At 43.1% G+C, this 18,399-nt stretch overlaps 1 protein-coding gene across 4 annotated transcripts in view; it reads right to left on the reverse strand.

Moving 5' to 3' along the window:
* The window catches only part of FSD1L (fibronectin type III and SPRY domain containing 1 like), a 96,421-nt gene that overhangs the window by 50,676 nt on the left and 27,346 nt on the right, over positions 1–18,399 (reverse strand). For all 4 annotated transcript variants that reach the window (XM_073636196.1, XM_073636187.1, XM_073636211.1 and 1 more), the window contains exons 2-4: positions 16,270–16,365; positions 4,834–4,965; positions 3,489–3,590 (exon numbers count right to left, since the gene is read on the reverse strand). In XM_073636196.1, coding sequence (XP_073492297.1) covers positions 3,489–3,590; positions 4,834–4,965; positions 16,270–16,365 — 330 coding nt within the window. The remainder of the gene's footprint in view (positions 1–3,488; positions 3,591–4,833; positions 4,966–16,269; positions 16,366–18,399) is intronic.

The following is an 18,399-nucleotide window of genomic DNA, read 5'->3' on the forward strand; positions in this document are numbered from 1 at the left end:
AGAGGAGTGACCTCCTCTGTAACTCAAAACATGCAACCTGTAGAATTTTTTAAACGTCGCCTATGGAGATTTTTAAGGGTAAAAGTTTGACACCATTGCGGGCGCAATTTTGAAGCGTGACATGTTGGGTATCAATTTACTCGGTGTAACATTATCTTTCACAATGTAAAAAAAAAATAAAATAAAAGTGAATTTTTTCCAAAAAAAAGTGTGCTTGTAAGACCGCTGCGCAAATACGGTGTGACAAAAAGTATTGCAATGACCGCTATTTTATTCTCTAGGGTGTTAGGAAAAAAATGTAATGTAGTAATTTTCTAGCAAAAAAAACGTGTTTTTAACTTGTAAACACAGAGTCTGAAAAAGAGTCCTGGTCTTTAAGTGGTTAAGGCCTCTTGCACATGATACTCCTGTTTGAGCATCTACTTTTTTAGACTTTTTTTTGTAAGTATTTGCGAATATTTACGCGCATTTTTACGTATATGAATTTGCGCACGCTCGCGCATTTTAGGTTAACTAACCGTCCAAAAAAGCTGGGCTGTATTTTAGCTCAGTAAAAAAAAAAAAAAAAAAAACTATATTGAGCTTTTTAAAGCTGCAGTGTGCAAGAGACCTAAGTATTTAGCTGGGAAAAATTCTCCTTTCACTCAGTAGTTTCTATGAGTACACATCTTAAATCATTCCAGAACCTGTTTTGTTGCTACAACCTTGCTTGTGTGGTGATTCTACAGTTTTTTTTTAAATGAATTTGCTGTGTGACAAAAAACTGAGCAAAAGTGTAAACTTCAGACCATTTACTGAAAAGCCAGAGATGAAAGACAAGACAATCAATGGTCTGGATTGCCGTTTCTTATATAGTAGGAGAAATGATCTACAAAGATGCTATTGAACAGTGCTCTCTATCAAGTGACTGTGAGTTACTGTGACACGTATTGTAAACAGGTCCTCTCACTTCTGCTTGCTTTGTGATGTCACCATCATGCTCCAGTGCTTCCCAATGCCACTGATCTATTCACTCTCCACTCTGTGTTCTTCTACTGCATCACATTAACGGCCAGATGAATTTAAAAGCAAACAGGGCTACAAAGGGACGCAGCTGTGTGTAGGATCAGAACTCACTACACTGTAAAATGTATCTTTCTACCTTTTAATGCATTTATGTATTAATTGCAACTGCTTCGTTTTATAAACACTTTACCAGCAGTCATAACTAACATACTCAGAACACTTTGGAAGAGCCCCTACTGTAAAAATGACATGTTTGGGACAGGAGGAGTTGATATTGGTACAATTATTTATCAATATATATAAAACGAGATTTAAATACAAAATATGTGTAGAATGTTAAAATGCTAACCTGTATACAGTATATAGGATATGCTCTGTTAAACTGTATGTGGGCCAAATGATGTGCCCCATGCTCTTATTCTGTAGAAAACTGTTTATTGTATAATGGTTTTATTGTATAATGGTCTGGGTGCATTTACTTATATAAAAATGATGGTTTAGATCCAGGGTTGGCAACCCGTCGATTGCGATCTACCTGTTGATCGAGGGAAGCCAACAGGTAGATCACAAGCAGGGCTGTGCCGATGCTTCCCCCCAGCCTCCGAAAATCTATTTTTAATAGCATAGTGGAGTGGGATGCAAAACAGTGCTGTATAGATGGCAAGAGCTGCTTTAGTTAAAGTGGTTGTAAACCCGAAAAAAATTAAAAATAGATTAAAAAAAACCCTGTAAGACAAAGGCATAGGATAGCATAGTAGCCCATTATGAAATGCTTGCCTTAGATCGAAGCTGTTGCAGCGGCCCCGCAGACCGCTATGACTGGCAACATGTCTCCTGGAGTTATTTCCGGGTTAGTGGGCTCCGGCGCTGTGATTGGCCAGAGCTGCGATGATGACACTCCCGCTCTTGTGGGTCACGGCATGCAGCTGCAGTAACGGCACGAGTGAGCTGTTTGTTCAGTGTGCATGCGCCAATGACGTTGGCGCAAGCATATATGGTATATATCTCCATGCAGGTTTAGGAGATATTTACAGTACCTACAGGTAAGGCTTAGTATAGGCTTACCTGTAGGTACAAGTGGTGTAAAAGGGTTTACAACCACTTTAACTTTGCAAGTTAACCAGCAGGTGATTGGTTGCTAGGCAGTCATAGCAACTAATCTTCAGCTTGTCAACATGAAAAGTTAACCTGGCAGCTCCGCTGCTGCCCTCCATCCAGCACTGTGCCGCCTCTCACTCCGCTCTCATGTACAGCTGGTGTAACGTAGGAGAGAGCTACCTACACACGTCTGTGTGTTGTGAAGGAAGCAAATGTCTCTTCTTGTGGGGGACAGAGAACACTTCTTGGGGGGGGGGGGGCACTACTGTGTGCGTGTATGTGTGTGTGGGGAAGGAGGGGCAAAGGACACTACAGTGGGGGGGGGGGGGTCAGGGGGTCAGAGTACATTACGGGGGGGGGTTGATGTGAAAGGGGGCTGAGGACACCACTGTGGGGGGGGGGGGGGGGCAGAGGATACCTCTGTGAGGGGGAAGTGATGTGAAGTGAGACAGAAGACACTACTGTGACACACTATGTGCTCTTCATAACGTCTTTTTTTTTGGAAGCTTAATTTTTTTTTTTTTAAAGGGCGATGTTGACACCCTCCCAACACCCATGGGATCTTTGATTTCCTTATTTTCCATATCCCGATCTCAGCCTCTGAAAGGTTGCCTACCACTGGTCTAGATTATGTGTGAAATGGGCATGTGTGATTTCCAGGGACAGGTGCAAGCACATCCCTTAGCTGTGGTATATGGAAACAGCTGCAAAGCATAGTATATTTTATTCCAGCATCCCAATACTACGATAAACCTAGTGGATTATTTATGCTTTTTTTGCACTATTTGATATGGAAGTTGCACGATTCACATCCACGTGTATGAAAGAGTGATCCTTGAATGCTTTGTCTTGACAAGCCAAGTTAAACAGACAAGATGCAATGCGAGATTTTAAAGGTGCTGGCACAGACAGTTAAATCTACATTCACAGCTATTGGTCGAGAGAACAAAACATGGCTATGGGAGGAAGGAGGCAACATAAAGGGTTCTCAAAAAGGAGCCTGCTTATAGTTTTAAGCGTAAAATAATGAAAAATGGAAATTGTTAAAGTACAAGTAAATCAAATTTCATGCACCAAATTACAAAGCTTTAAAAAGGTTAACACAGTATAACTCAAAAGTATAGTCATTTTATATATATATATTATTATGTTAAGTCACTCAGTAGCAGTTTATGTATGTTTTGAGGTGGAGAACTCAAACTTTAGTAATGATGTGAATACTGAAAATAGATTAATTATGTTGTCTAGCAGGAGACATCAAAGAAACACTTATATAAATGGTGTTTAGGCTTCTCTGGGAAGCACCCTCCCACTGAGCATGTAGAGAATGGTGGAGGAAAATGTCTTAAAGCTTTCTCATTAAAGTCACATTTCATATTTTGTACCTTGGTGAATTCCTCAGGCTCCTTTATGTCCATGGTCCGTGAAGCAAATTCTAATAGCTCCTCTGAACTCTCTAGGGCATTTGTACACTGGGACAGCTGATTCTAGAACAAAATGGAGAAAAGAAGAGGCAATGTATGTGTGAGCGTTGAGCAAAGTTATGTGATTGAAAAAGAAATGCAACAAAAATAGCACAGCTATTCTGTCACTTGTCAAATACTTCCAGAACACAAGAGCTCTACTTTGCTTTACTGAACTGGCATCTTAATGGCATCCCATGACATGGGAAGATTCACTGCTTTGCTCCTATATGAGCTCTGCTGAAAACTGTCACAAAGTAGCTGAGCAAGTTGCCAAAGGTGCATAGTTTGTGAGGATGTTGGGTGTTTGAGAGCATATTACATGTTTTCATATTAAGTAGGGAAAAAGGTTTATTGGATATATTTAGGTATTTTAACTGACCTTTCATTTAAACCAACAGCCACTTTTTATTCAGAGGAGAGTATACTCATACGTTTGTACAATGTACCACACAATTTAAAAAAAACTCCTAAACTCTGGGGAGCTCAAACATGTAAACAGCAACTTCAGTTCCCAAAGTTGTGCTTGGTCACACAACATTCCAATCCTTACTTTTTGGTCTGTCTTTGTGTTGGACTGCCTCACTGACCAAATAAGATGCCAAAGTGAAAAGCCAGGAACTGAAGTCACTGTATGCATATTAAAGATCATGTAAGCCAGCCTTTCTGAACCATTTTACCCCAGAGGAACCTCTACAATTATTTTCAGGTCTTGGGGACTAACAAATCAATTTACAGGGGTTCAGTGGTAAAAATGCACCTTATACTGGTGGTCAGTACGAAAAATGCAATCCTTACAGTGGTGGTCAGAATGTTGCTGGCTTTTTCAGGTGGCATTGGTCCTGGAATTTTGCAAGCGTTATCAAATGGGAGCTACAGCTCAAGGAACCCCTGGCAACCTCTGCAGAGATCCTGGTTGAAAATAGTAGCTGTACGCTCTAATATAAAACTTTCTGTATGTGAGAGAAAGCAAAGGGCCTGTGGCAAACATATTTAGGAATTCTTCTCTCGCGTTGCTGGTACTCATATGGAGTTCCCATCCCAGAAGATTACTGACAAAAAGAAGCAGAGTGGACTGATGCTCTAAATCTATGTTGGTATAAAAACCTGAGTCTTTGGGTATGAATGCTATGTTCCCAGTATGCACTTCAAGGCTTGGTTTTCAATATAAACTGAAATGTACTTTGTGCATCAAGCAACAGCTAAGCAATTATGAGGGAAGCATAAGGTAACCTGAAATCAGGAGTAGAGTCAAGCATTGCCTCACCTGTAGCTCCTGGGTTTTGTGAGCTTGTTCCTGCTTGATTCTATTAGTCATGCTCTCTTTCATCTCATCAAGCACAGAGTAAAGGCCATCAAACTCTTCATCCAGGTCAGACAAGACCTTGGCAGAATTTCCCTGGAATATGTTAGTAAAAACACATCACAGCAATGTAAAGAATATATATGTATAAATAAAAAAAGAATAACACATCCAGTTATGGCCTAATCGAGCAAAACATTTTGGGCTGGCTGTGTCCATAAATACAGGATTTTTGTTACTTACTGTAAAATCTCTCAGAGATCATTGATGAACATAGCTCTTCTATTCTAGACCACAGGGTTTTGTAGTGCCACCTACAGGCGTAGGAAACTAGGCAGAAAAGAATACAGCACCACCTATGGGCAGTCCTAGCTTATATAAATACCTCTCTCTGCTATAGGCAAGCCAGTTAGTCGCAAAGCAGTACAAGGAAAAAAGTACCAAGTAGAGGTGTTGGGCACTGTGTCCTTCAATGAACTCAGAGAAAGGGACCATATGGATGTCCCAAAGCAGTGCCTCAATGAGGGCAGGGCAAACTAAAAACAGGAGCAACCAGGAAAGCATGCCAAACAACCAACAACCCCCCCCCTTCAAGGAAACAAGGAACCTTAAACAGCAGCCTGTAAAACCCTGCAGCCAAAACAAGCATCTGAATATGTGAACAAATCAACTTTGTAAAATGTGGTAAAATGTGCACAGACAACCAGGTAACCACCTTGCAAACCTGAGACACAGACGTCTAATGTTGGAACGCCCAAGAGGCACTAGTTGCCCTGGTGGAGTGTGCCATAACGGGCAAGGGAGGAGGCCATCCATGATCACAAAAAGAGAATCCGAACTCTGTACAACGGACATCTTCAGGGGATAGAAGATGTCGTACAGCTGTTGTACAGACGAAACGTGCATAGGATGAGGCTAGTGGCTTCTGATTTTACACACCTGCTGATGTTCTCTGATGTGGCTTCTTTTTGACTATGAGAAGCTTTTATATTTGTGAGTATATTTGCTTTAAATAGTTCATGTGTTTTTAAGCAATACTACTCTATGGTCCTTTGCTCTTTCCTCCATGTATCCCAAGTTTGAGGAGTGGTCTTTAGATAACCAGGGGAGGGTTCTGGAGACTCTGGAGTCTGCAGTATTTTGTTTGGTAGCCTTTGATTGGATGGGTTCTGCTCTGCTGATCTATTTTAATTTGGAAAGCATTATCATTTGGTAAGGGAACTTGATTTCAAGATGGTTTGGGACTATTGAATTCTTACTTATCTTCAAGATTTTACAAGTGGACTTGAATATGTTTTTTTGAAGCATACTCTTTTATCATGCACAAGTTTCAATTATATGTTCTGTGATGTATATTGTATATAATGTTTTCTATCACAAGTTATGATTACATACGATTTGGTTGTTGTTAGATTTTCCTTGTGTTTGGAATATATAAGTGCAGGATCACCCTTTTGCACTAAGCACACAATTGTTTGTTGGGTTATATAAACATTTGGTATGTTTTCTATTTTCTATTGTGAATAAAATATTGAGTTAATGAGATTTGCAAATCATTGCATTCTGTGTTTATGTAGATTTTACACAACGTCCTAACTTTTTGGGAATTGGGGTTGTAGAAGTCCAGACTAAACCTGTCTAAGTTTAAATCTGCACCCACCCCTAATTTAAGTCTTATATCAACTAGCCTGTAAAGGAAAGATGTGTATACTTACTTAATCTACGTGTGCTCCAGTCCGGTCATGTGATCTCTCCAGTGTCCACCTTCAGGGAAGAGAAGAAAGCAGCGACAACGGCTGCAGTACCTGGGTGGTGATTTCACCCATAGGCTTACTATGGGGCATCTGTTGTCTGCTGTCCCATCTCTGCCTTGAAGCCAGCAATGGGAATAAGGTAAGTATTAGGGGTGCAACGGATCGTCACCGATCCGTGATCCGAACGGGTCAACATACGCTCTGCGGAGCACTCTGCTGCCTCGGCCTTAGGAAGGCCGCGGCTTCGGCCTAGCTCCGGAGCGGCGGCCATCTTGGTACACCCGGCGGCAGCGGTGCGCGCTGACGTCATCACCCCTCAACTCGTGGATCTGATCTGGCCGGCTTGGCGGTTTCTATTCTGTAAGGTAAGACTAAACAACACTAGTCTTCCTTCCTATACTCATACTGTATACAGTGGGGGAGTCTGTGGATATTTCAGCAGTGGGGGAGATTGTAGATATTACAGCAGTGGGAGAGACTATGGATATTACAATGGGGGAGATTGTGGATATTACAGTGGGGGAGATTGTGAATATTATTACAGTGGGGGAGATTGTGGATATTACAGTGGGGGAGATTGTGGATATTACAGTGGGGGAGATTGTGGATATTACAGCAGTGGGAGGGATTGTGGATATTACAGTGGGGGAGATGACGTGGATAATACAGTGGGGGGAGATGACGTGGATAATACAGTGGGGGGAGATGACGTGGATATTACAATGGGGGAGATGATGTGGATATTACAGTGGGGGAGATGACGTGGATAATATATTACAGCAGTGGGGGAGATTGTGGATATTACAGTGGGGGAGATTGCGAATATTACAGTGGCTGAGATGACGTGGATAATACAGTGGGGGAGATGACGTGGATATTACAATGAGGGAGATGATGTGGATATTACAGTGGGGGAGATGACGTGGATAATATATTACAGTAGGGGGGGAGATTGTGGATATTACAGTGGGGGAGATTTTGGATATTACAGTGGGGAGATTGTGGATATTACAGTGGGGGAGATTGTGAATATTACAGTGGGGAGATTATGGATATTACAGTGGGGACTATATGGTGGTGGAATTTTCACAGGTTTTTGTAAATTCAATTAATTTTTTTTTTGTTAATCTGAAAATGATCCGATTCGTGACTCCTGATCCGAGGAACGATCCGAACCGTGAGTTTTTTGATCCGTTGCACCCCTAGTAAGTATACACATCTTTCCTTTACAGGCTAGTTAGTATAGAGCTTAGAATGGGGGTGGGAGCGAGTTTAACCACTTGACGTCTGTGCTGTAGCCGAACGACGGCAACAGCGTGGACCTGAATTTCCGGGAGGCCATCATATGACGGCCTCCCCCGTGCACGCTCCCTGCAGGGTGCGCGCGGAGCGCGCTGTGATCACCGAGTCACTGATGTCAGCCAATGACATCTGATCACATGATGTAAACAAAAGCTTGGTAATCGTTTTTTTTTTCCCTCTTCACGCTGACAGCGTGACGAGAAAAAAAAGCCGATCACCGGCTCATCTGCAAGGGACATCGGTCCCGAAGAGGAAGAGGCAATTATGCCTCATCTGTGCACACTAGTACCCCCTGGCAGTGCCACCTGCCATTGCCACCTGCCAGTGCCCACCTATCAATGCCCATGAGTGCCACCTATCAATGCCCACAAGTGCCACCTATCGATGCCCACCAGTGGTGCCAATCAGTGCCACCTAGCAGTGCTGCCTATCAGTGTAACCGATCAATGCCCATTATTGCCACCCATCAGTGTCCATCACTGCCGCCCATCAGTGCCGCCTCATCAGCGTACATCAATGAAGGAGAAAAATGACCTGTTTTAAAATTTTATAACAAAATATAAAAAAAAAAAATTAACAAAAAATAAAAACCGTAGAGGTGATCAAATACCACCAAAAGAAAGCTCTATTTGTGGGAAAAAAATGATAAAAATTTCATTTGAGTACAGTGTTGTAGGACCGCGCAATTGTCATTCAAATGGCAACAGCGCTGAAAGCTGAAAATTGGTCTGCACAGGAGGGGGGTTTAAGTGCCCAGTAAGCAAGTGGTTAAGCTTAGATCTGACTTCTAATTTAAGAATGAATTGCTTCAATGTACATGTACTAGACCCCTCATTAGCTTTATGTTTTTCATTCAGGGAACTCCGCACAATCCCCCTTGTCCGCCGCGGGGGAGATTTTATTGGGCGGCTGGGTGCCGCACATGTTCACCTAGTTATAGGGTAAGCCAATCCCGTATTTATTTCTTAGGTTATTTTTTCTTTTCATATGCTGCATTACGATCATTGTATTTATTATGCTTGTATTATACTGTATTATCTGTCTTATAAATTGGTTCTCCTGAAGAAGCGGTAATACCGCAAAACTAGTCGAGAACCAGACCATTCTATACCTTGTAACAACAGATATCCCTTGGGGAATCCCGAGCCTCTGTTTTGTTTATGTATATCAATTTGGATGATGGTACGTTTTAAAGACTTGTTATCTTTGATTATATGAGGCTATACTCAAAATCCCTTCAATGTACATGCAGATTTAGCTGTCAAAATTGGCTTGCGTAAAAAAGCTCAGTTACTGCTTGTTAAGAATATGCAAATTATCTAAAGCTCCTCTACCACCCAAGGCACACGTAAGGCCATACACATGGCCCTCCATGCATCACAGCTAATCGACGCCTGGCATCTTTTTCACCCCGACGAGCAAGACTACTCTTTCTATTCACGCCCCCACAATTTGTACTGGCGGATAGACTACTTTTTTATCCCCCACAACCAACTCCAGGCTGTCAAAGATTCTTCGCTGGGGTCCATCACATGGTCAGACCACGCTCCGGTCACACTGAAATATGCCCTGACTGACTTCCATAGAGGTCAAAGGAAACCATGGAGGGTCAATGAGAGCCTTCTACAGGACTCCGAGGTACTGGCTGACGTGACAAAAGAAATAACCAACTACTTACAATCTAACAGTGACACTGACAGCGACGCGGGCCTAGTATGGGAGGCCCACAAGGCGGTAATACGTGGGGTACTACATAAAACGCGGCGTGAGAGTAAAAAAACAAAGTACTGCCCAACTAACCCTACTCCTTGGTAAGCTGCAGACACTGGAAATTACACACAATGTCCAACCGGTCCACTAAGAAACGAGCTCGACACAATACGCACGCAGGTCACAGACCTACTCAACTTTAAAGCTAAGGCAGCACTCCAAATCTCACGCAAAAAGGTTTACGAATCGGGTAATAAATGTGGTAAACTTTTGGCACAATCATTACGCTCCCGGAAACTGCTCTCCAACTTTGTGTGTCGGAAAATCCGATGGAAAATGTCCGATGCAGCCCACACACGGTCGGAATTTCTGACAACACGCTCCGATCGGACATTTTCCATCGGAAAATCCGACCGTGTGTACGGGCCATTAGACTGTATGACAGACTACATAACCTCGTCCTGCATGCCCACCCTAGCTACTGAGACACGTGAACTGCTAGAAGACCCTATCACATTACCTGAGATACAGCTTGCAATAGGAAGTACCAAACCAGGAAAAGCCCCCGGACCGGACGGCCTCACGATTCAATACTACAAGACACTACTTCCAGCATTAGGCGACCACCTAACTAAATTATCTAACGGCCTTACCGAGGGAGCACTACTTATCCGTCATTCCTAAAGACGGTAAAGACCAGACCTGCTGCGGGAGCAACCGACCTATATCCCTGCTTAATACGGACTTGAAACTATTTACCAAAATTATAGCCACCAGACTAAAATCCCATCTACCCCACCTGATACATTTAGACCAAGTGGGCTTTATTCCCATAAGGGAAGCAAGAGACAACACCACCAAAGTCCTGAACTTGCTCTACTCAGCCACCCACACCAAAACACCCAGCGTCTTTATAGGCACTGACGCTGAAAAAAGCGTTTGATCGGGTCAACTGAGCCTTCATGCTCGCTACATTACGACACGTGGGTCTGGGCTGCAACATGTTGAGATGGATCTCAGTGGCATAGGCGGCACCGTCGGCTAGAGTCAGGGCTAATGGGGTGATCTTGGAATCTTTCCCAATCACTAATGGAACGCGACAGGGGTGCCCGCTATCCCCCCTATTCTTCGCCCTGTCACTAGAACCATTCTTGTGCCACGTGCGACTGAATCCTAACATCTCCAGCATAACACTAAACCACACCCAACATAAGGTGTCTGCGTAGGCGGATGACCTTATGTTCTCGCTCACTACTCCCTCTGTCTCCCTTCCCAACCTGCTTCGGGAATTCGCAACCTATGGGGCACTTTCCAATCTAAAAATCAATTTTGCCAAATCGGAAACGATGGGTGTGGGGATAACGCAACCACAGCTCACACACCTACAATCCAGCTTTAAATTGGACGACAACCACCTTAAGGTATTTGGGCACACATATCCCACACACATTCTCACGGCTTTATGATCTTAACTTCCCACCCCTACTGAGAACAATCAAAACACTACTAACACGGACCTACACTCCTGGATAGGACGATGTAACATTCTGAAAATGACGATCCTCCTGAAATTCCTCTACCTCATGCAAGCGCTACCTATTTATAACCCTACATCTTACTTTAAACAGATACAATCCATGTTTACAGAATACCCATGGGCCAAAAAGAGACCCAGACTCTCACATAAACTCCTAATCCTACCCAAACACCAGGGTGGTCAAGCAGTGCCGGACATTCGCGCTTATCACCAGGCAGTGCATTTGGGGAGATTGATAGACTGGTGCCGACACCAAGTAACTAAGCTATGGACACAAATGGAGCAAAACCAACAGGGCCCACTGGTGTTACAAGACCCTACCGATAGAAACAAAATGCCACCTACTGATTGGCAATACAACACGAGTCTGTGCCCGACTCATTTCTCAGGCATCCATATCTTCCCCAACTCACCTTTATACCCCATACTGGGGAACCCCGGTTTTACACCGGGTATACAGGATGCAATCTTTCGGGGTGTGAGCGACACGGGCCTACACCAGGCCTTCCACTTTAGTACTGGAGGACGCTGGCACACAATTGCAGAACTCTCTGATCCTGCGGGCCCGTTTCGTCTGGACTTCTTGAGGTCCCGTCAACTAGGACACTTCCTTCACTCCCTGAAACCCCCCGTCGCCAACGATCAACCCCTCACAACACTAGAGGAACTCTGCAACACCTCAGGAACCATAATGCATACGCTATCCCTAGCTTACAATCTCCTATATACACCGCGGGCAGATTTTTCGCCCCCGGATTAATTAAATGGGAACTGGAACTAAATTGCCACTTCAATACGACTAAACGGCAGCGCATCCTTAGATTTACTCACAAATCCTCCATCTGCGCCAAAACCCAGGAGACAAATTACAAGCTCCTATCGAGATGGTACAAGACCCCAGCACTACTCCACAAGTTCTTCCCGGCGACGTCTGATCTTTGTTGGCGGTGCCGGGCAGACAAGGGAACATTGGTGCACATTTTCTGGTCATGGCCAAGCCTGAACCACTTTTGGCGAGTAGTACGAGAAGTTAATCAGAAATTCACAGAACACAGTATACCAGATGACCCCGCATTCTTTCTCCTGCACGCGTCTAACATCCCGGAGAAATTATACAAAAAATCAGTGATTAGACACCTGTTAGATGCAGCCAAAGCATGCATCCCAATCCATTGGAAAGCCACACTCCCACCGACAACTGCCTCATGGATTACAAAAGTAGAAGAAATAAAACACATGGAGGATCTTATCTTCACAGAGCAAAATAGGCAAGAAACATTTACTAAAACTTGGCAGATGTGGAACGCCTTCATATTCTCGGCTGAGGGTCAAGCCCTGAGAGATCCCACCGCGGCTATATGAGGGTGCACCCCCCAGCATGCCTCCTCCCAAACGCCTCCCCCTCCTCCCTCTCCACTCCTGACCATTTCTTCTTTTCTATCCCTCTAGTTTTCATCATACTATCCTTTCTAGCTCTCTCTATCCCCACATGAGGGGTTTTTTCTTTGATAAAAAGGAAAAGACAATGCAGGAATTGGGTGCATGGACCCTGACACCTAAAAGCCATTACCTAAACTGGCACATCAACACTCTCACTTACGAAAGAGGTTTTTCTGTTAACACCACCCACTTATTAAAGTAGAGGTATCTAGTCAACCACCAGGGACACATGAGACGCCTCAAAGATAAGATACTATGCCTGTGCCTACCATGACTTGTTCTGTTGTCAGAAATTTTGTCCAGTTGGACACGTTATTATATACCTTGATTTGTAAACGTAATAATATATTGCCTTTTCTACTACTGTGTACCATGTCGGCCCATGTGGGCCTTGTCCCTGTTATAAATAAATAATAAATAAAAAAAAGTCCATTATCTAGGCACAAGTACACTTTAAAGTGGGTCTTGCACCCAAATGGAAAGTCTGCTTATTAAAAAATGACCCAACTCCCCCCTCAATGTCAAAAAGCAGCATTACACATAAAAAACAAAACCGCCTGGGGAGAAAAGTAAAAAATTGTACCTAAATAGGTATTGAACCTAAAAAACTAAAATATAATAGTTTGCAGCTTACCAATTCTTAAATGTGGTGGCTCCATTCATTTTCCTTTATTTTCCCCTGGTGATCAGATTAGTAACACACTTTTTTTTTGTTTTAGGGTGGAGAAGTAACAGAGACATACTTGAACAGCAGCATCGTCTGTAGAGGCTAGCGTTAAGCTTGGTACCCATGTACTGAAATTCAGCTGGTTCAGCAGGCACTGGACAAATTTTGGTATGTGTGTACCAAAGTCTCTTCAACAGAAGCCGGTCCAACAACCAGCTTCTGTTAAAGAGTTATACTGGAAAAGCTACAATCAATCAGCGCATGCAGCCAATCTGTGTATTCTGACAGGGAGGGGGAGTCCCCACAGTCAGTATACTATAGAACATTGGGAGAGATCCCTGCATTAGCATTGCTTGTGTGAATGCAGGGATCTGTCAGTTTTTTTTTTGTTCAACCTGATGGTTGAAAAAAAAAAATGTACAAGTATACCCAGCCTTGCAGCAGATTTAAATGGACTTTACATAAGTGAACAACAAATTAAAGCTAAACTCCAGCTAACACTTTTTAAAACAAAACTAAAATCCGCAATTTAGGTCAGTGTACATTTCAAAAAAGACTGAGCAGGCAGGTAGGTTAATTTTATTGTGGAAGAACATTTTTTTTTTAATCAGTGAGGTTGATTTACAGCTGTGCATGGTAGCCAACCAGCTTCTAACTTGTTGAACTAAGCTTGTTCAATTAAGCTTTGACAAAAAAACTTGGAAGCTGATTCTTTTCTGTGTAGAGCTGCACCAGATTGTGCACTCTCCAGTTTTAGTAAATCAACCCCAATGTTAGATGATTTCACATCAGCATGTAGTGATGCATGCCAATGTGAAATTTAGTAAGAATGGGGAAGATCCGCCTTAATAAGTGGAGCTAGTATTTAAGTGCTTCAGGGTTTTTGGACTTTTGATACACATGTTGTTGTAATTTACCCTCCACATACTGCACATGCTTCTGGCTTCATGATCCCTCACACAATGTCATAAGCAAGCCATTTTTGGCCATATATCTTACAAGTAATGATGGGAGATATTTGGTTTGCTCATCCTGTGAAACCTATTACACATTTCTCCCCAGTTCTTCTAAGTGCATGAATAGCGAGTGCAAAAGTCACATACAACCAGGGCTGCTGTTAGAAATGATGGGGCCAAGTACAGCCTACTTGACAGGGTCCCCCCCCCCCTCCCCACCTTCTCTCGCAGGTAGTGGGAAGTTTGTTGTTGGGGGGCACTATTTAGATGCACCTGTCATTCCAGCTGCAAGAATCTACTGATTCTTGCCACTGGAATCTGGTGGATGAAGCTAAATAGCTGTGTGGAGAGGTCCTTAAAGCAACACTACGCTCATGTGTGAATGGGCTGGCTCATTAAGTACAGTGAAAATCCTGGTGTCAAGTGCTTAAGCACACTGCCCCACTGCAGTTTTCCCACAGTGCAGATGCCGTGCAGAGCAGTATACCTGCGGTTTTCATGCGGGTTACTTGGGCTTTCCCATAGACTTCTATTAGATCAGGTGTTTAGGTGGGTTTTCTGAAAACGCACCAAAAGTCCTGCAAGCTGCATATTTGGTGTGCTTTCAGAAAACACACAAAAAAACCCTAATCTAATTGATGTCTATGGAAAAGCGCAGGTAACCAGCACGAAACCCGCGGGTACATTGCAACCGCACTGTGGGGAAACTGCAGTGGGGCAGTGGGAAAGGGGCCAATTGGCTAATAAGGCCAATTTTGGGAAATTTGAAATTATCCCTTGTAGTTGGGTTGCACTTCGCTGTGAGTGTTAATTGCCTGTTTAGCCTAGGAAAGCGTACAAGTAGGGAAGAGTAAAAGCGATTTTACTTACCTGATATTCTGCTGCCCCACACTTCACTGGTGGATCATCCCTTTTGTATCATCAAGTCCAATACAGTTCAATAGATTTCGGGGAGAAGACGCTGCAGGGACTGGTCTAGCAGCTCAGAGGAATGGAGGATCACCTATGTAAATCTATTTTAAGAAGTCCCCTAGAACTAAATGAGCAATTAACTCTTCACACTTCAAATTGCTCAGGTGTTATTTATAAAATGTAAGTCTTACATAGCCCATAGGTGATCTGTCGGTGTTACTTTGATCATATAAAAACAGAAAAAAGCCACACTAAAAATTTTGCAAATGAGGATCTGATATGTGTGCGCAAACCAAAAGAGCCCAGCCAGCACTCAGCTCACATTTAGCCCACCTGGTGCTGTCCCTCCAGCAGGGGGTGCTAATGAGACACATTATCCTGAGGCGTGCCGGGCACCCAGAGTAGTGTCAGCCTGAGCCACACAGAACCTCACTGTGGAAAGGAAAATGTCAAACATGAGCTCAATAATAAAAGCAGGTAATGAAGAAGCCGATCTGCTGCTCAACCGAGTCTGACCCACCCCTGCTCCCCAGGAGAGCCCTGCCTTCTCCAGGACTGCTCTGCCCACTTCACCTGCCACTGTTCACCCCCTCTTTCAGCTGGAACCGCTGGTAACACTGCTGCATTTGTTCTCATAGCCCTATCCGTTTTTGATCAGGGATGCCTTAGGTCGCCCTCTCCTACCTTATGATATCACTCCGTCAGGGACTGAGGCTGCTGGCTGGTACTTTCATTTTAGTATCAGCAATTGCAGCTTTTATTAAGCCACCTATGCGCCTGAAAATAACAGTTCCTTCTCTGCTTCAGCCTCCTGAGCCCCTCTAATAAACTGATGGGGCCCAGGGAAATGTAATTGATTGAATCACCTGGGAGCTGCAGGGGAAGCATGTATAAACTGCCTAGTCTGCCTGCACATGTAATGAAACCTAAAGCTGCCGGGCCCTCCTGTTAAATTGATGGCCCCCTACAGGAGGACTTGTGGTACCCCCTTATCAGCAGCCCTGCATACAACATATTATTCCGTTAGGATACCTGGAAAGTGTCCTGCACTTCCTGAATAGCAATAATATGAATCATATGTATATTAACATTAAATAAAAGTAATAGAGATTTTCCACTTACCTGTACACCTTTAAGTACATGACTTAATGTGTCAATAAAGTTTTGTATTTCATCATTTTTGTTGGCAAGCGTTGTGATGATCCTCTGCAAAGCTTCCTAAAGACAGAGCAGATATGAATGAGGACAAGTGAATGTTTTTTGTTTATTATTCTATTGTAGACACAAAACAAAATCAGTGAGTGATGCAACACAGCTGTAGATTTTTGAGATAGCGTGAAATCACAGCTTACAGAACAAATCTCATTATTCCTCCATATAAGTAATAATCCCTCTGAGAACACAATTTAATCTATGGGCAGTGCTAGCGCAGGACATCAGGTCAAAGTAGGACTTGCCTAATGAACAGTTGCCTAATTAAAAGCATTTAAGAACATTACCTTAGGATTTTAGTGTTTGTTTATGTGGCCAAATGCTCAAGGATATATTAAATCAAGGTATATGCATACATGCAAAAATAGTTAACATTTTACAACAAAGTTTGTAGCATTGCCATTACAATATTATTCTGGAGTTCCCATATTGAAGCAACCCCTCACTTCCTGACTAATAAAATGTCAGCAGCATAGGAGGTTCATGGTAAATCTCTCAAATAGAGCGCCTGATAATTGTAAAAAACTTGGCAGTAGTTCTAATCCTTTCCCAAAATAAAGAAAATGATTTTGGATGGGCATAAACTTTAATAACAAGAGCAAGACCATTTTTAGATTATGCCTCCCCCTTAAAACAGCCATTTTTACTAGGTAAATGTTTGCTTGTAAATGTGTGACCAGCTACAACACTGGTCACAGTGATTAAACACATTCTATAAACTGCAGAAATAAAGAAAAAGCAATATCTGAAATACAAAAGTTAATCGCCATAGCCAACAATATTAGGCTGGTTTACAATAAGATGTACTAAAGTGTCTGGAATAAAGAAACAGACATTGCTGCCTAAAAGTAACTGCTCTGTTCTAATCCCACACTGGTGGATGCACTTTCATTTATGACGTTCCCTAAGCATTGTGTTAAAAAACTGACAAGTGGGAATGTGACAGGGCTGCCTACAGCAATCAGAGAGTAGGGTTTTATTCTGCTCTACAAAATGACAGCTGGGATTTGACTGGCTACTATAAGCAACTCAGGCAGCTTTCTTTTTCATTATCAGCACCACTGTCATCATAAATAGGACTACTCAACGTGTAGAAGACTGACCATAGATGTATAGACATCTCACAGGGAAATATGAAAACGGAAGCATATGTTCACCACCATGCCCAACGCCACCTCTTGGCCATTCACTTATCTCCACAGTCCCAATTTTATATGCGTGGATGCTTGCTGAGGACCAATGGAATCCATAGCCATGTGCAAATTTCTTCCAATATCCACAGATATCTTCACTTTACAAATAGATTAAAGTATATATTTTTATCAACTTCTAGGGAGACTTGGGTTCTAGTAATCCACACTGCCACTAATCCCTTTGGTCTAGATCTATCCATGGTGGCCTCCACCACCATGGAGGTCCAGTGAAGTGCAGCTCTTGCATAGAAATGTATTGGGTCTTGGCGGCCAGGATGTTTTGTTGTAAAGGCAGTGGGGTATCAGGTTGGCCCTTATGCTGCGTACACACAAGCGGATTTTCCATCGGAAAAAACTTGGATGGTTTTTCCGACGGAATTCCGATCAAGCTTGCCTTGCATACACACGATCACACAAAAGTTCTCTGAACTTTCGACCGTCAAGAACGCAGTAACGTACAACACTACGACGAGCCGAGAAAATGAAGTTCAAGGCTTCCGAGCATGCGTCGAATTGTTTCCAAGCATGCGTAGGAATTTTGCGCTTCTGAATTTGTACAGACGAACGCATTTTCGGATTGGAACTTTTTCTGACCGAAAAATTGAGAACATGCTCTCAATGTTTTGCTGGCGGGAATCCCGCCAGCAAAAGTCCGATGGAGCATACACACGGTTGCATTTTCCGACCAAAAGCTCTCATCGGTCTTTTGCTGGCCGAACTTCCGATCGTGTGTACGCGGCATAAGGGTGAAGAAAACAGATATGGAAAGGAAGGTAAGTATTTTGCCAGATAGGCTGCACTCAGGGGATGGGAGGTTACTTAGAATGATAACTTCACAAAAGGTGAA

Source organism: Aquarana catesbeiana, linkage group LG01 (assembly GCF_042186555.1).
Source record: "Aquarana catesbeiana isolate 2022-GZ linkage group LG01, ASM4218655v1, whole genome shotgun sequence".
Taxonomy (NCBI): Eukaryota; Metazoa; Chordata; class Amphibia; order Anura; family Ranidae; genus Aquarana; species Aquarana catesbeiana.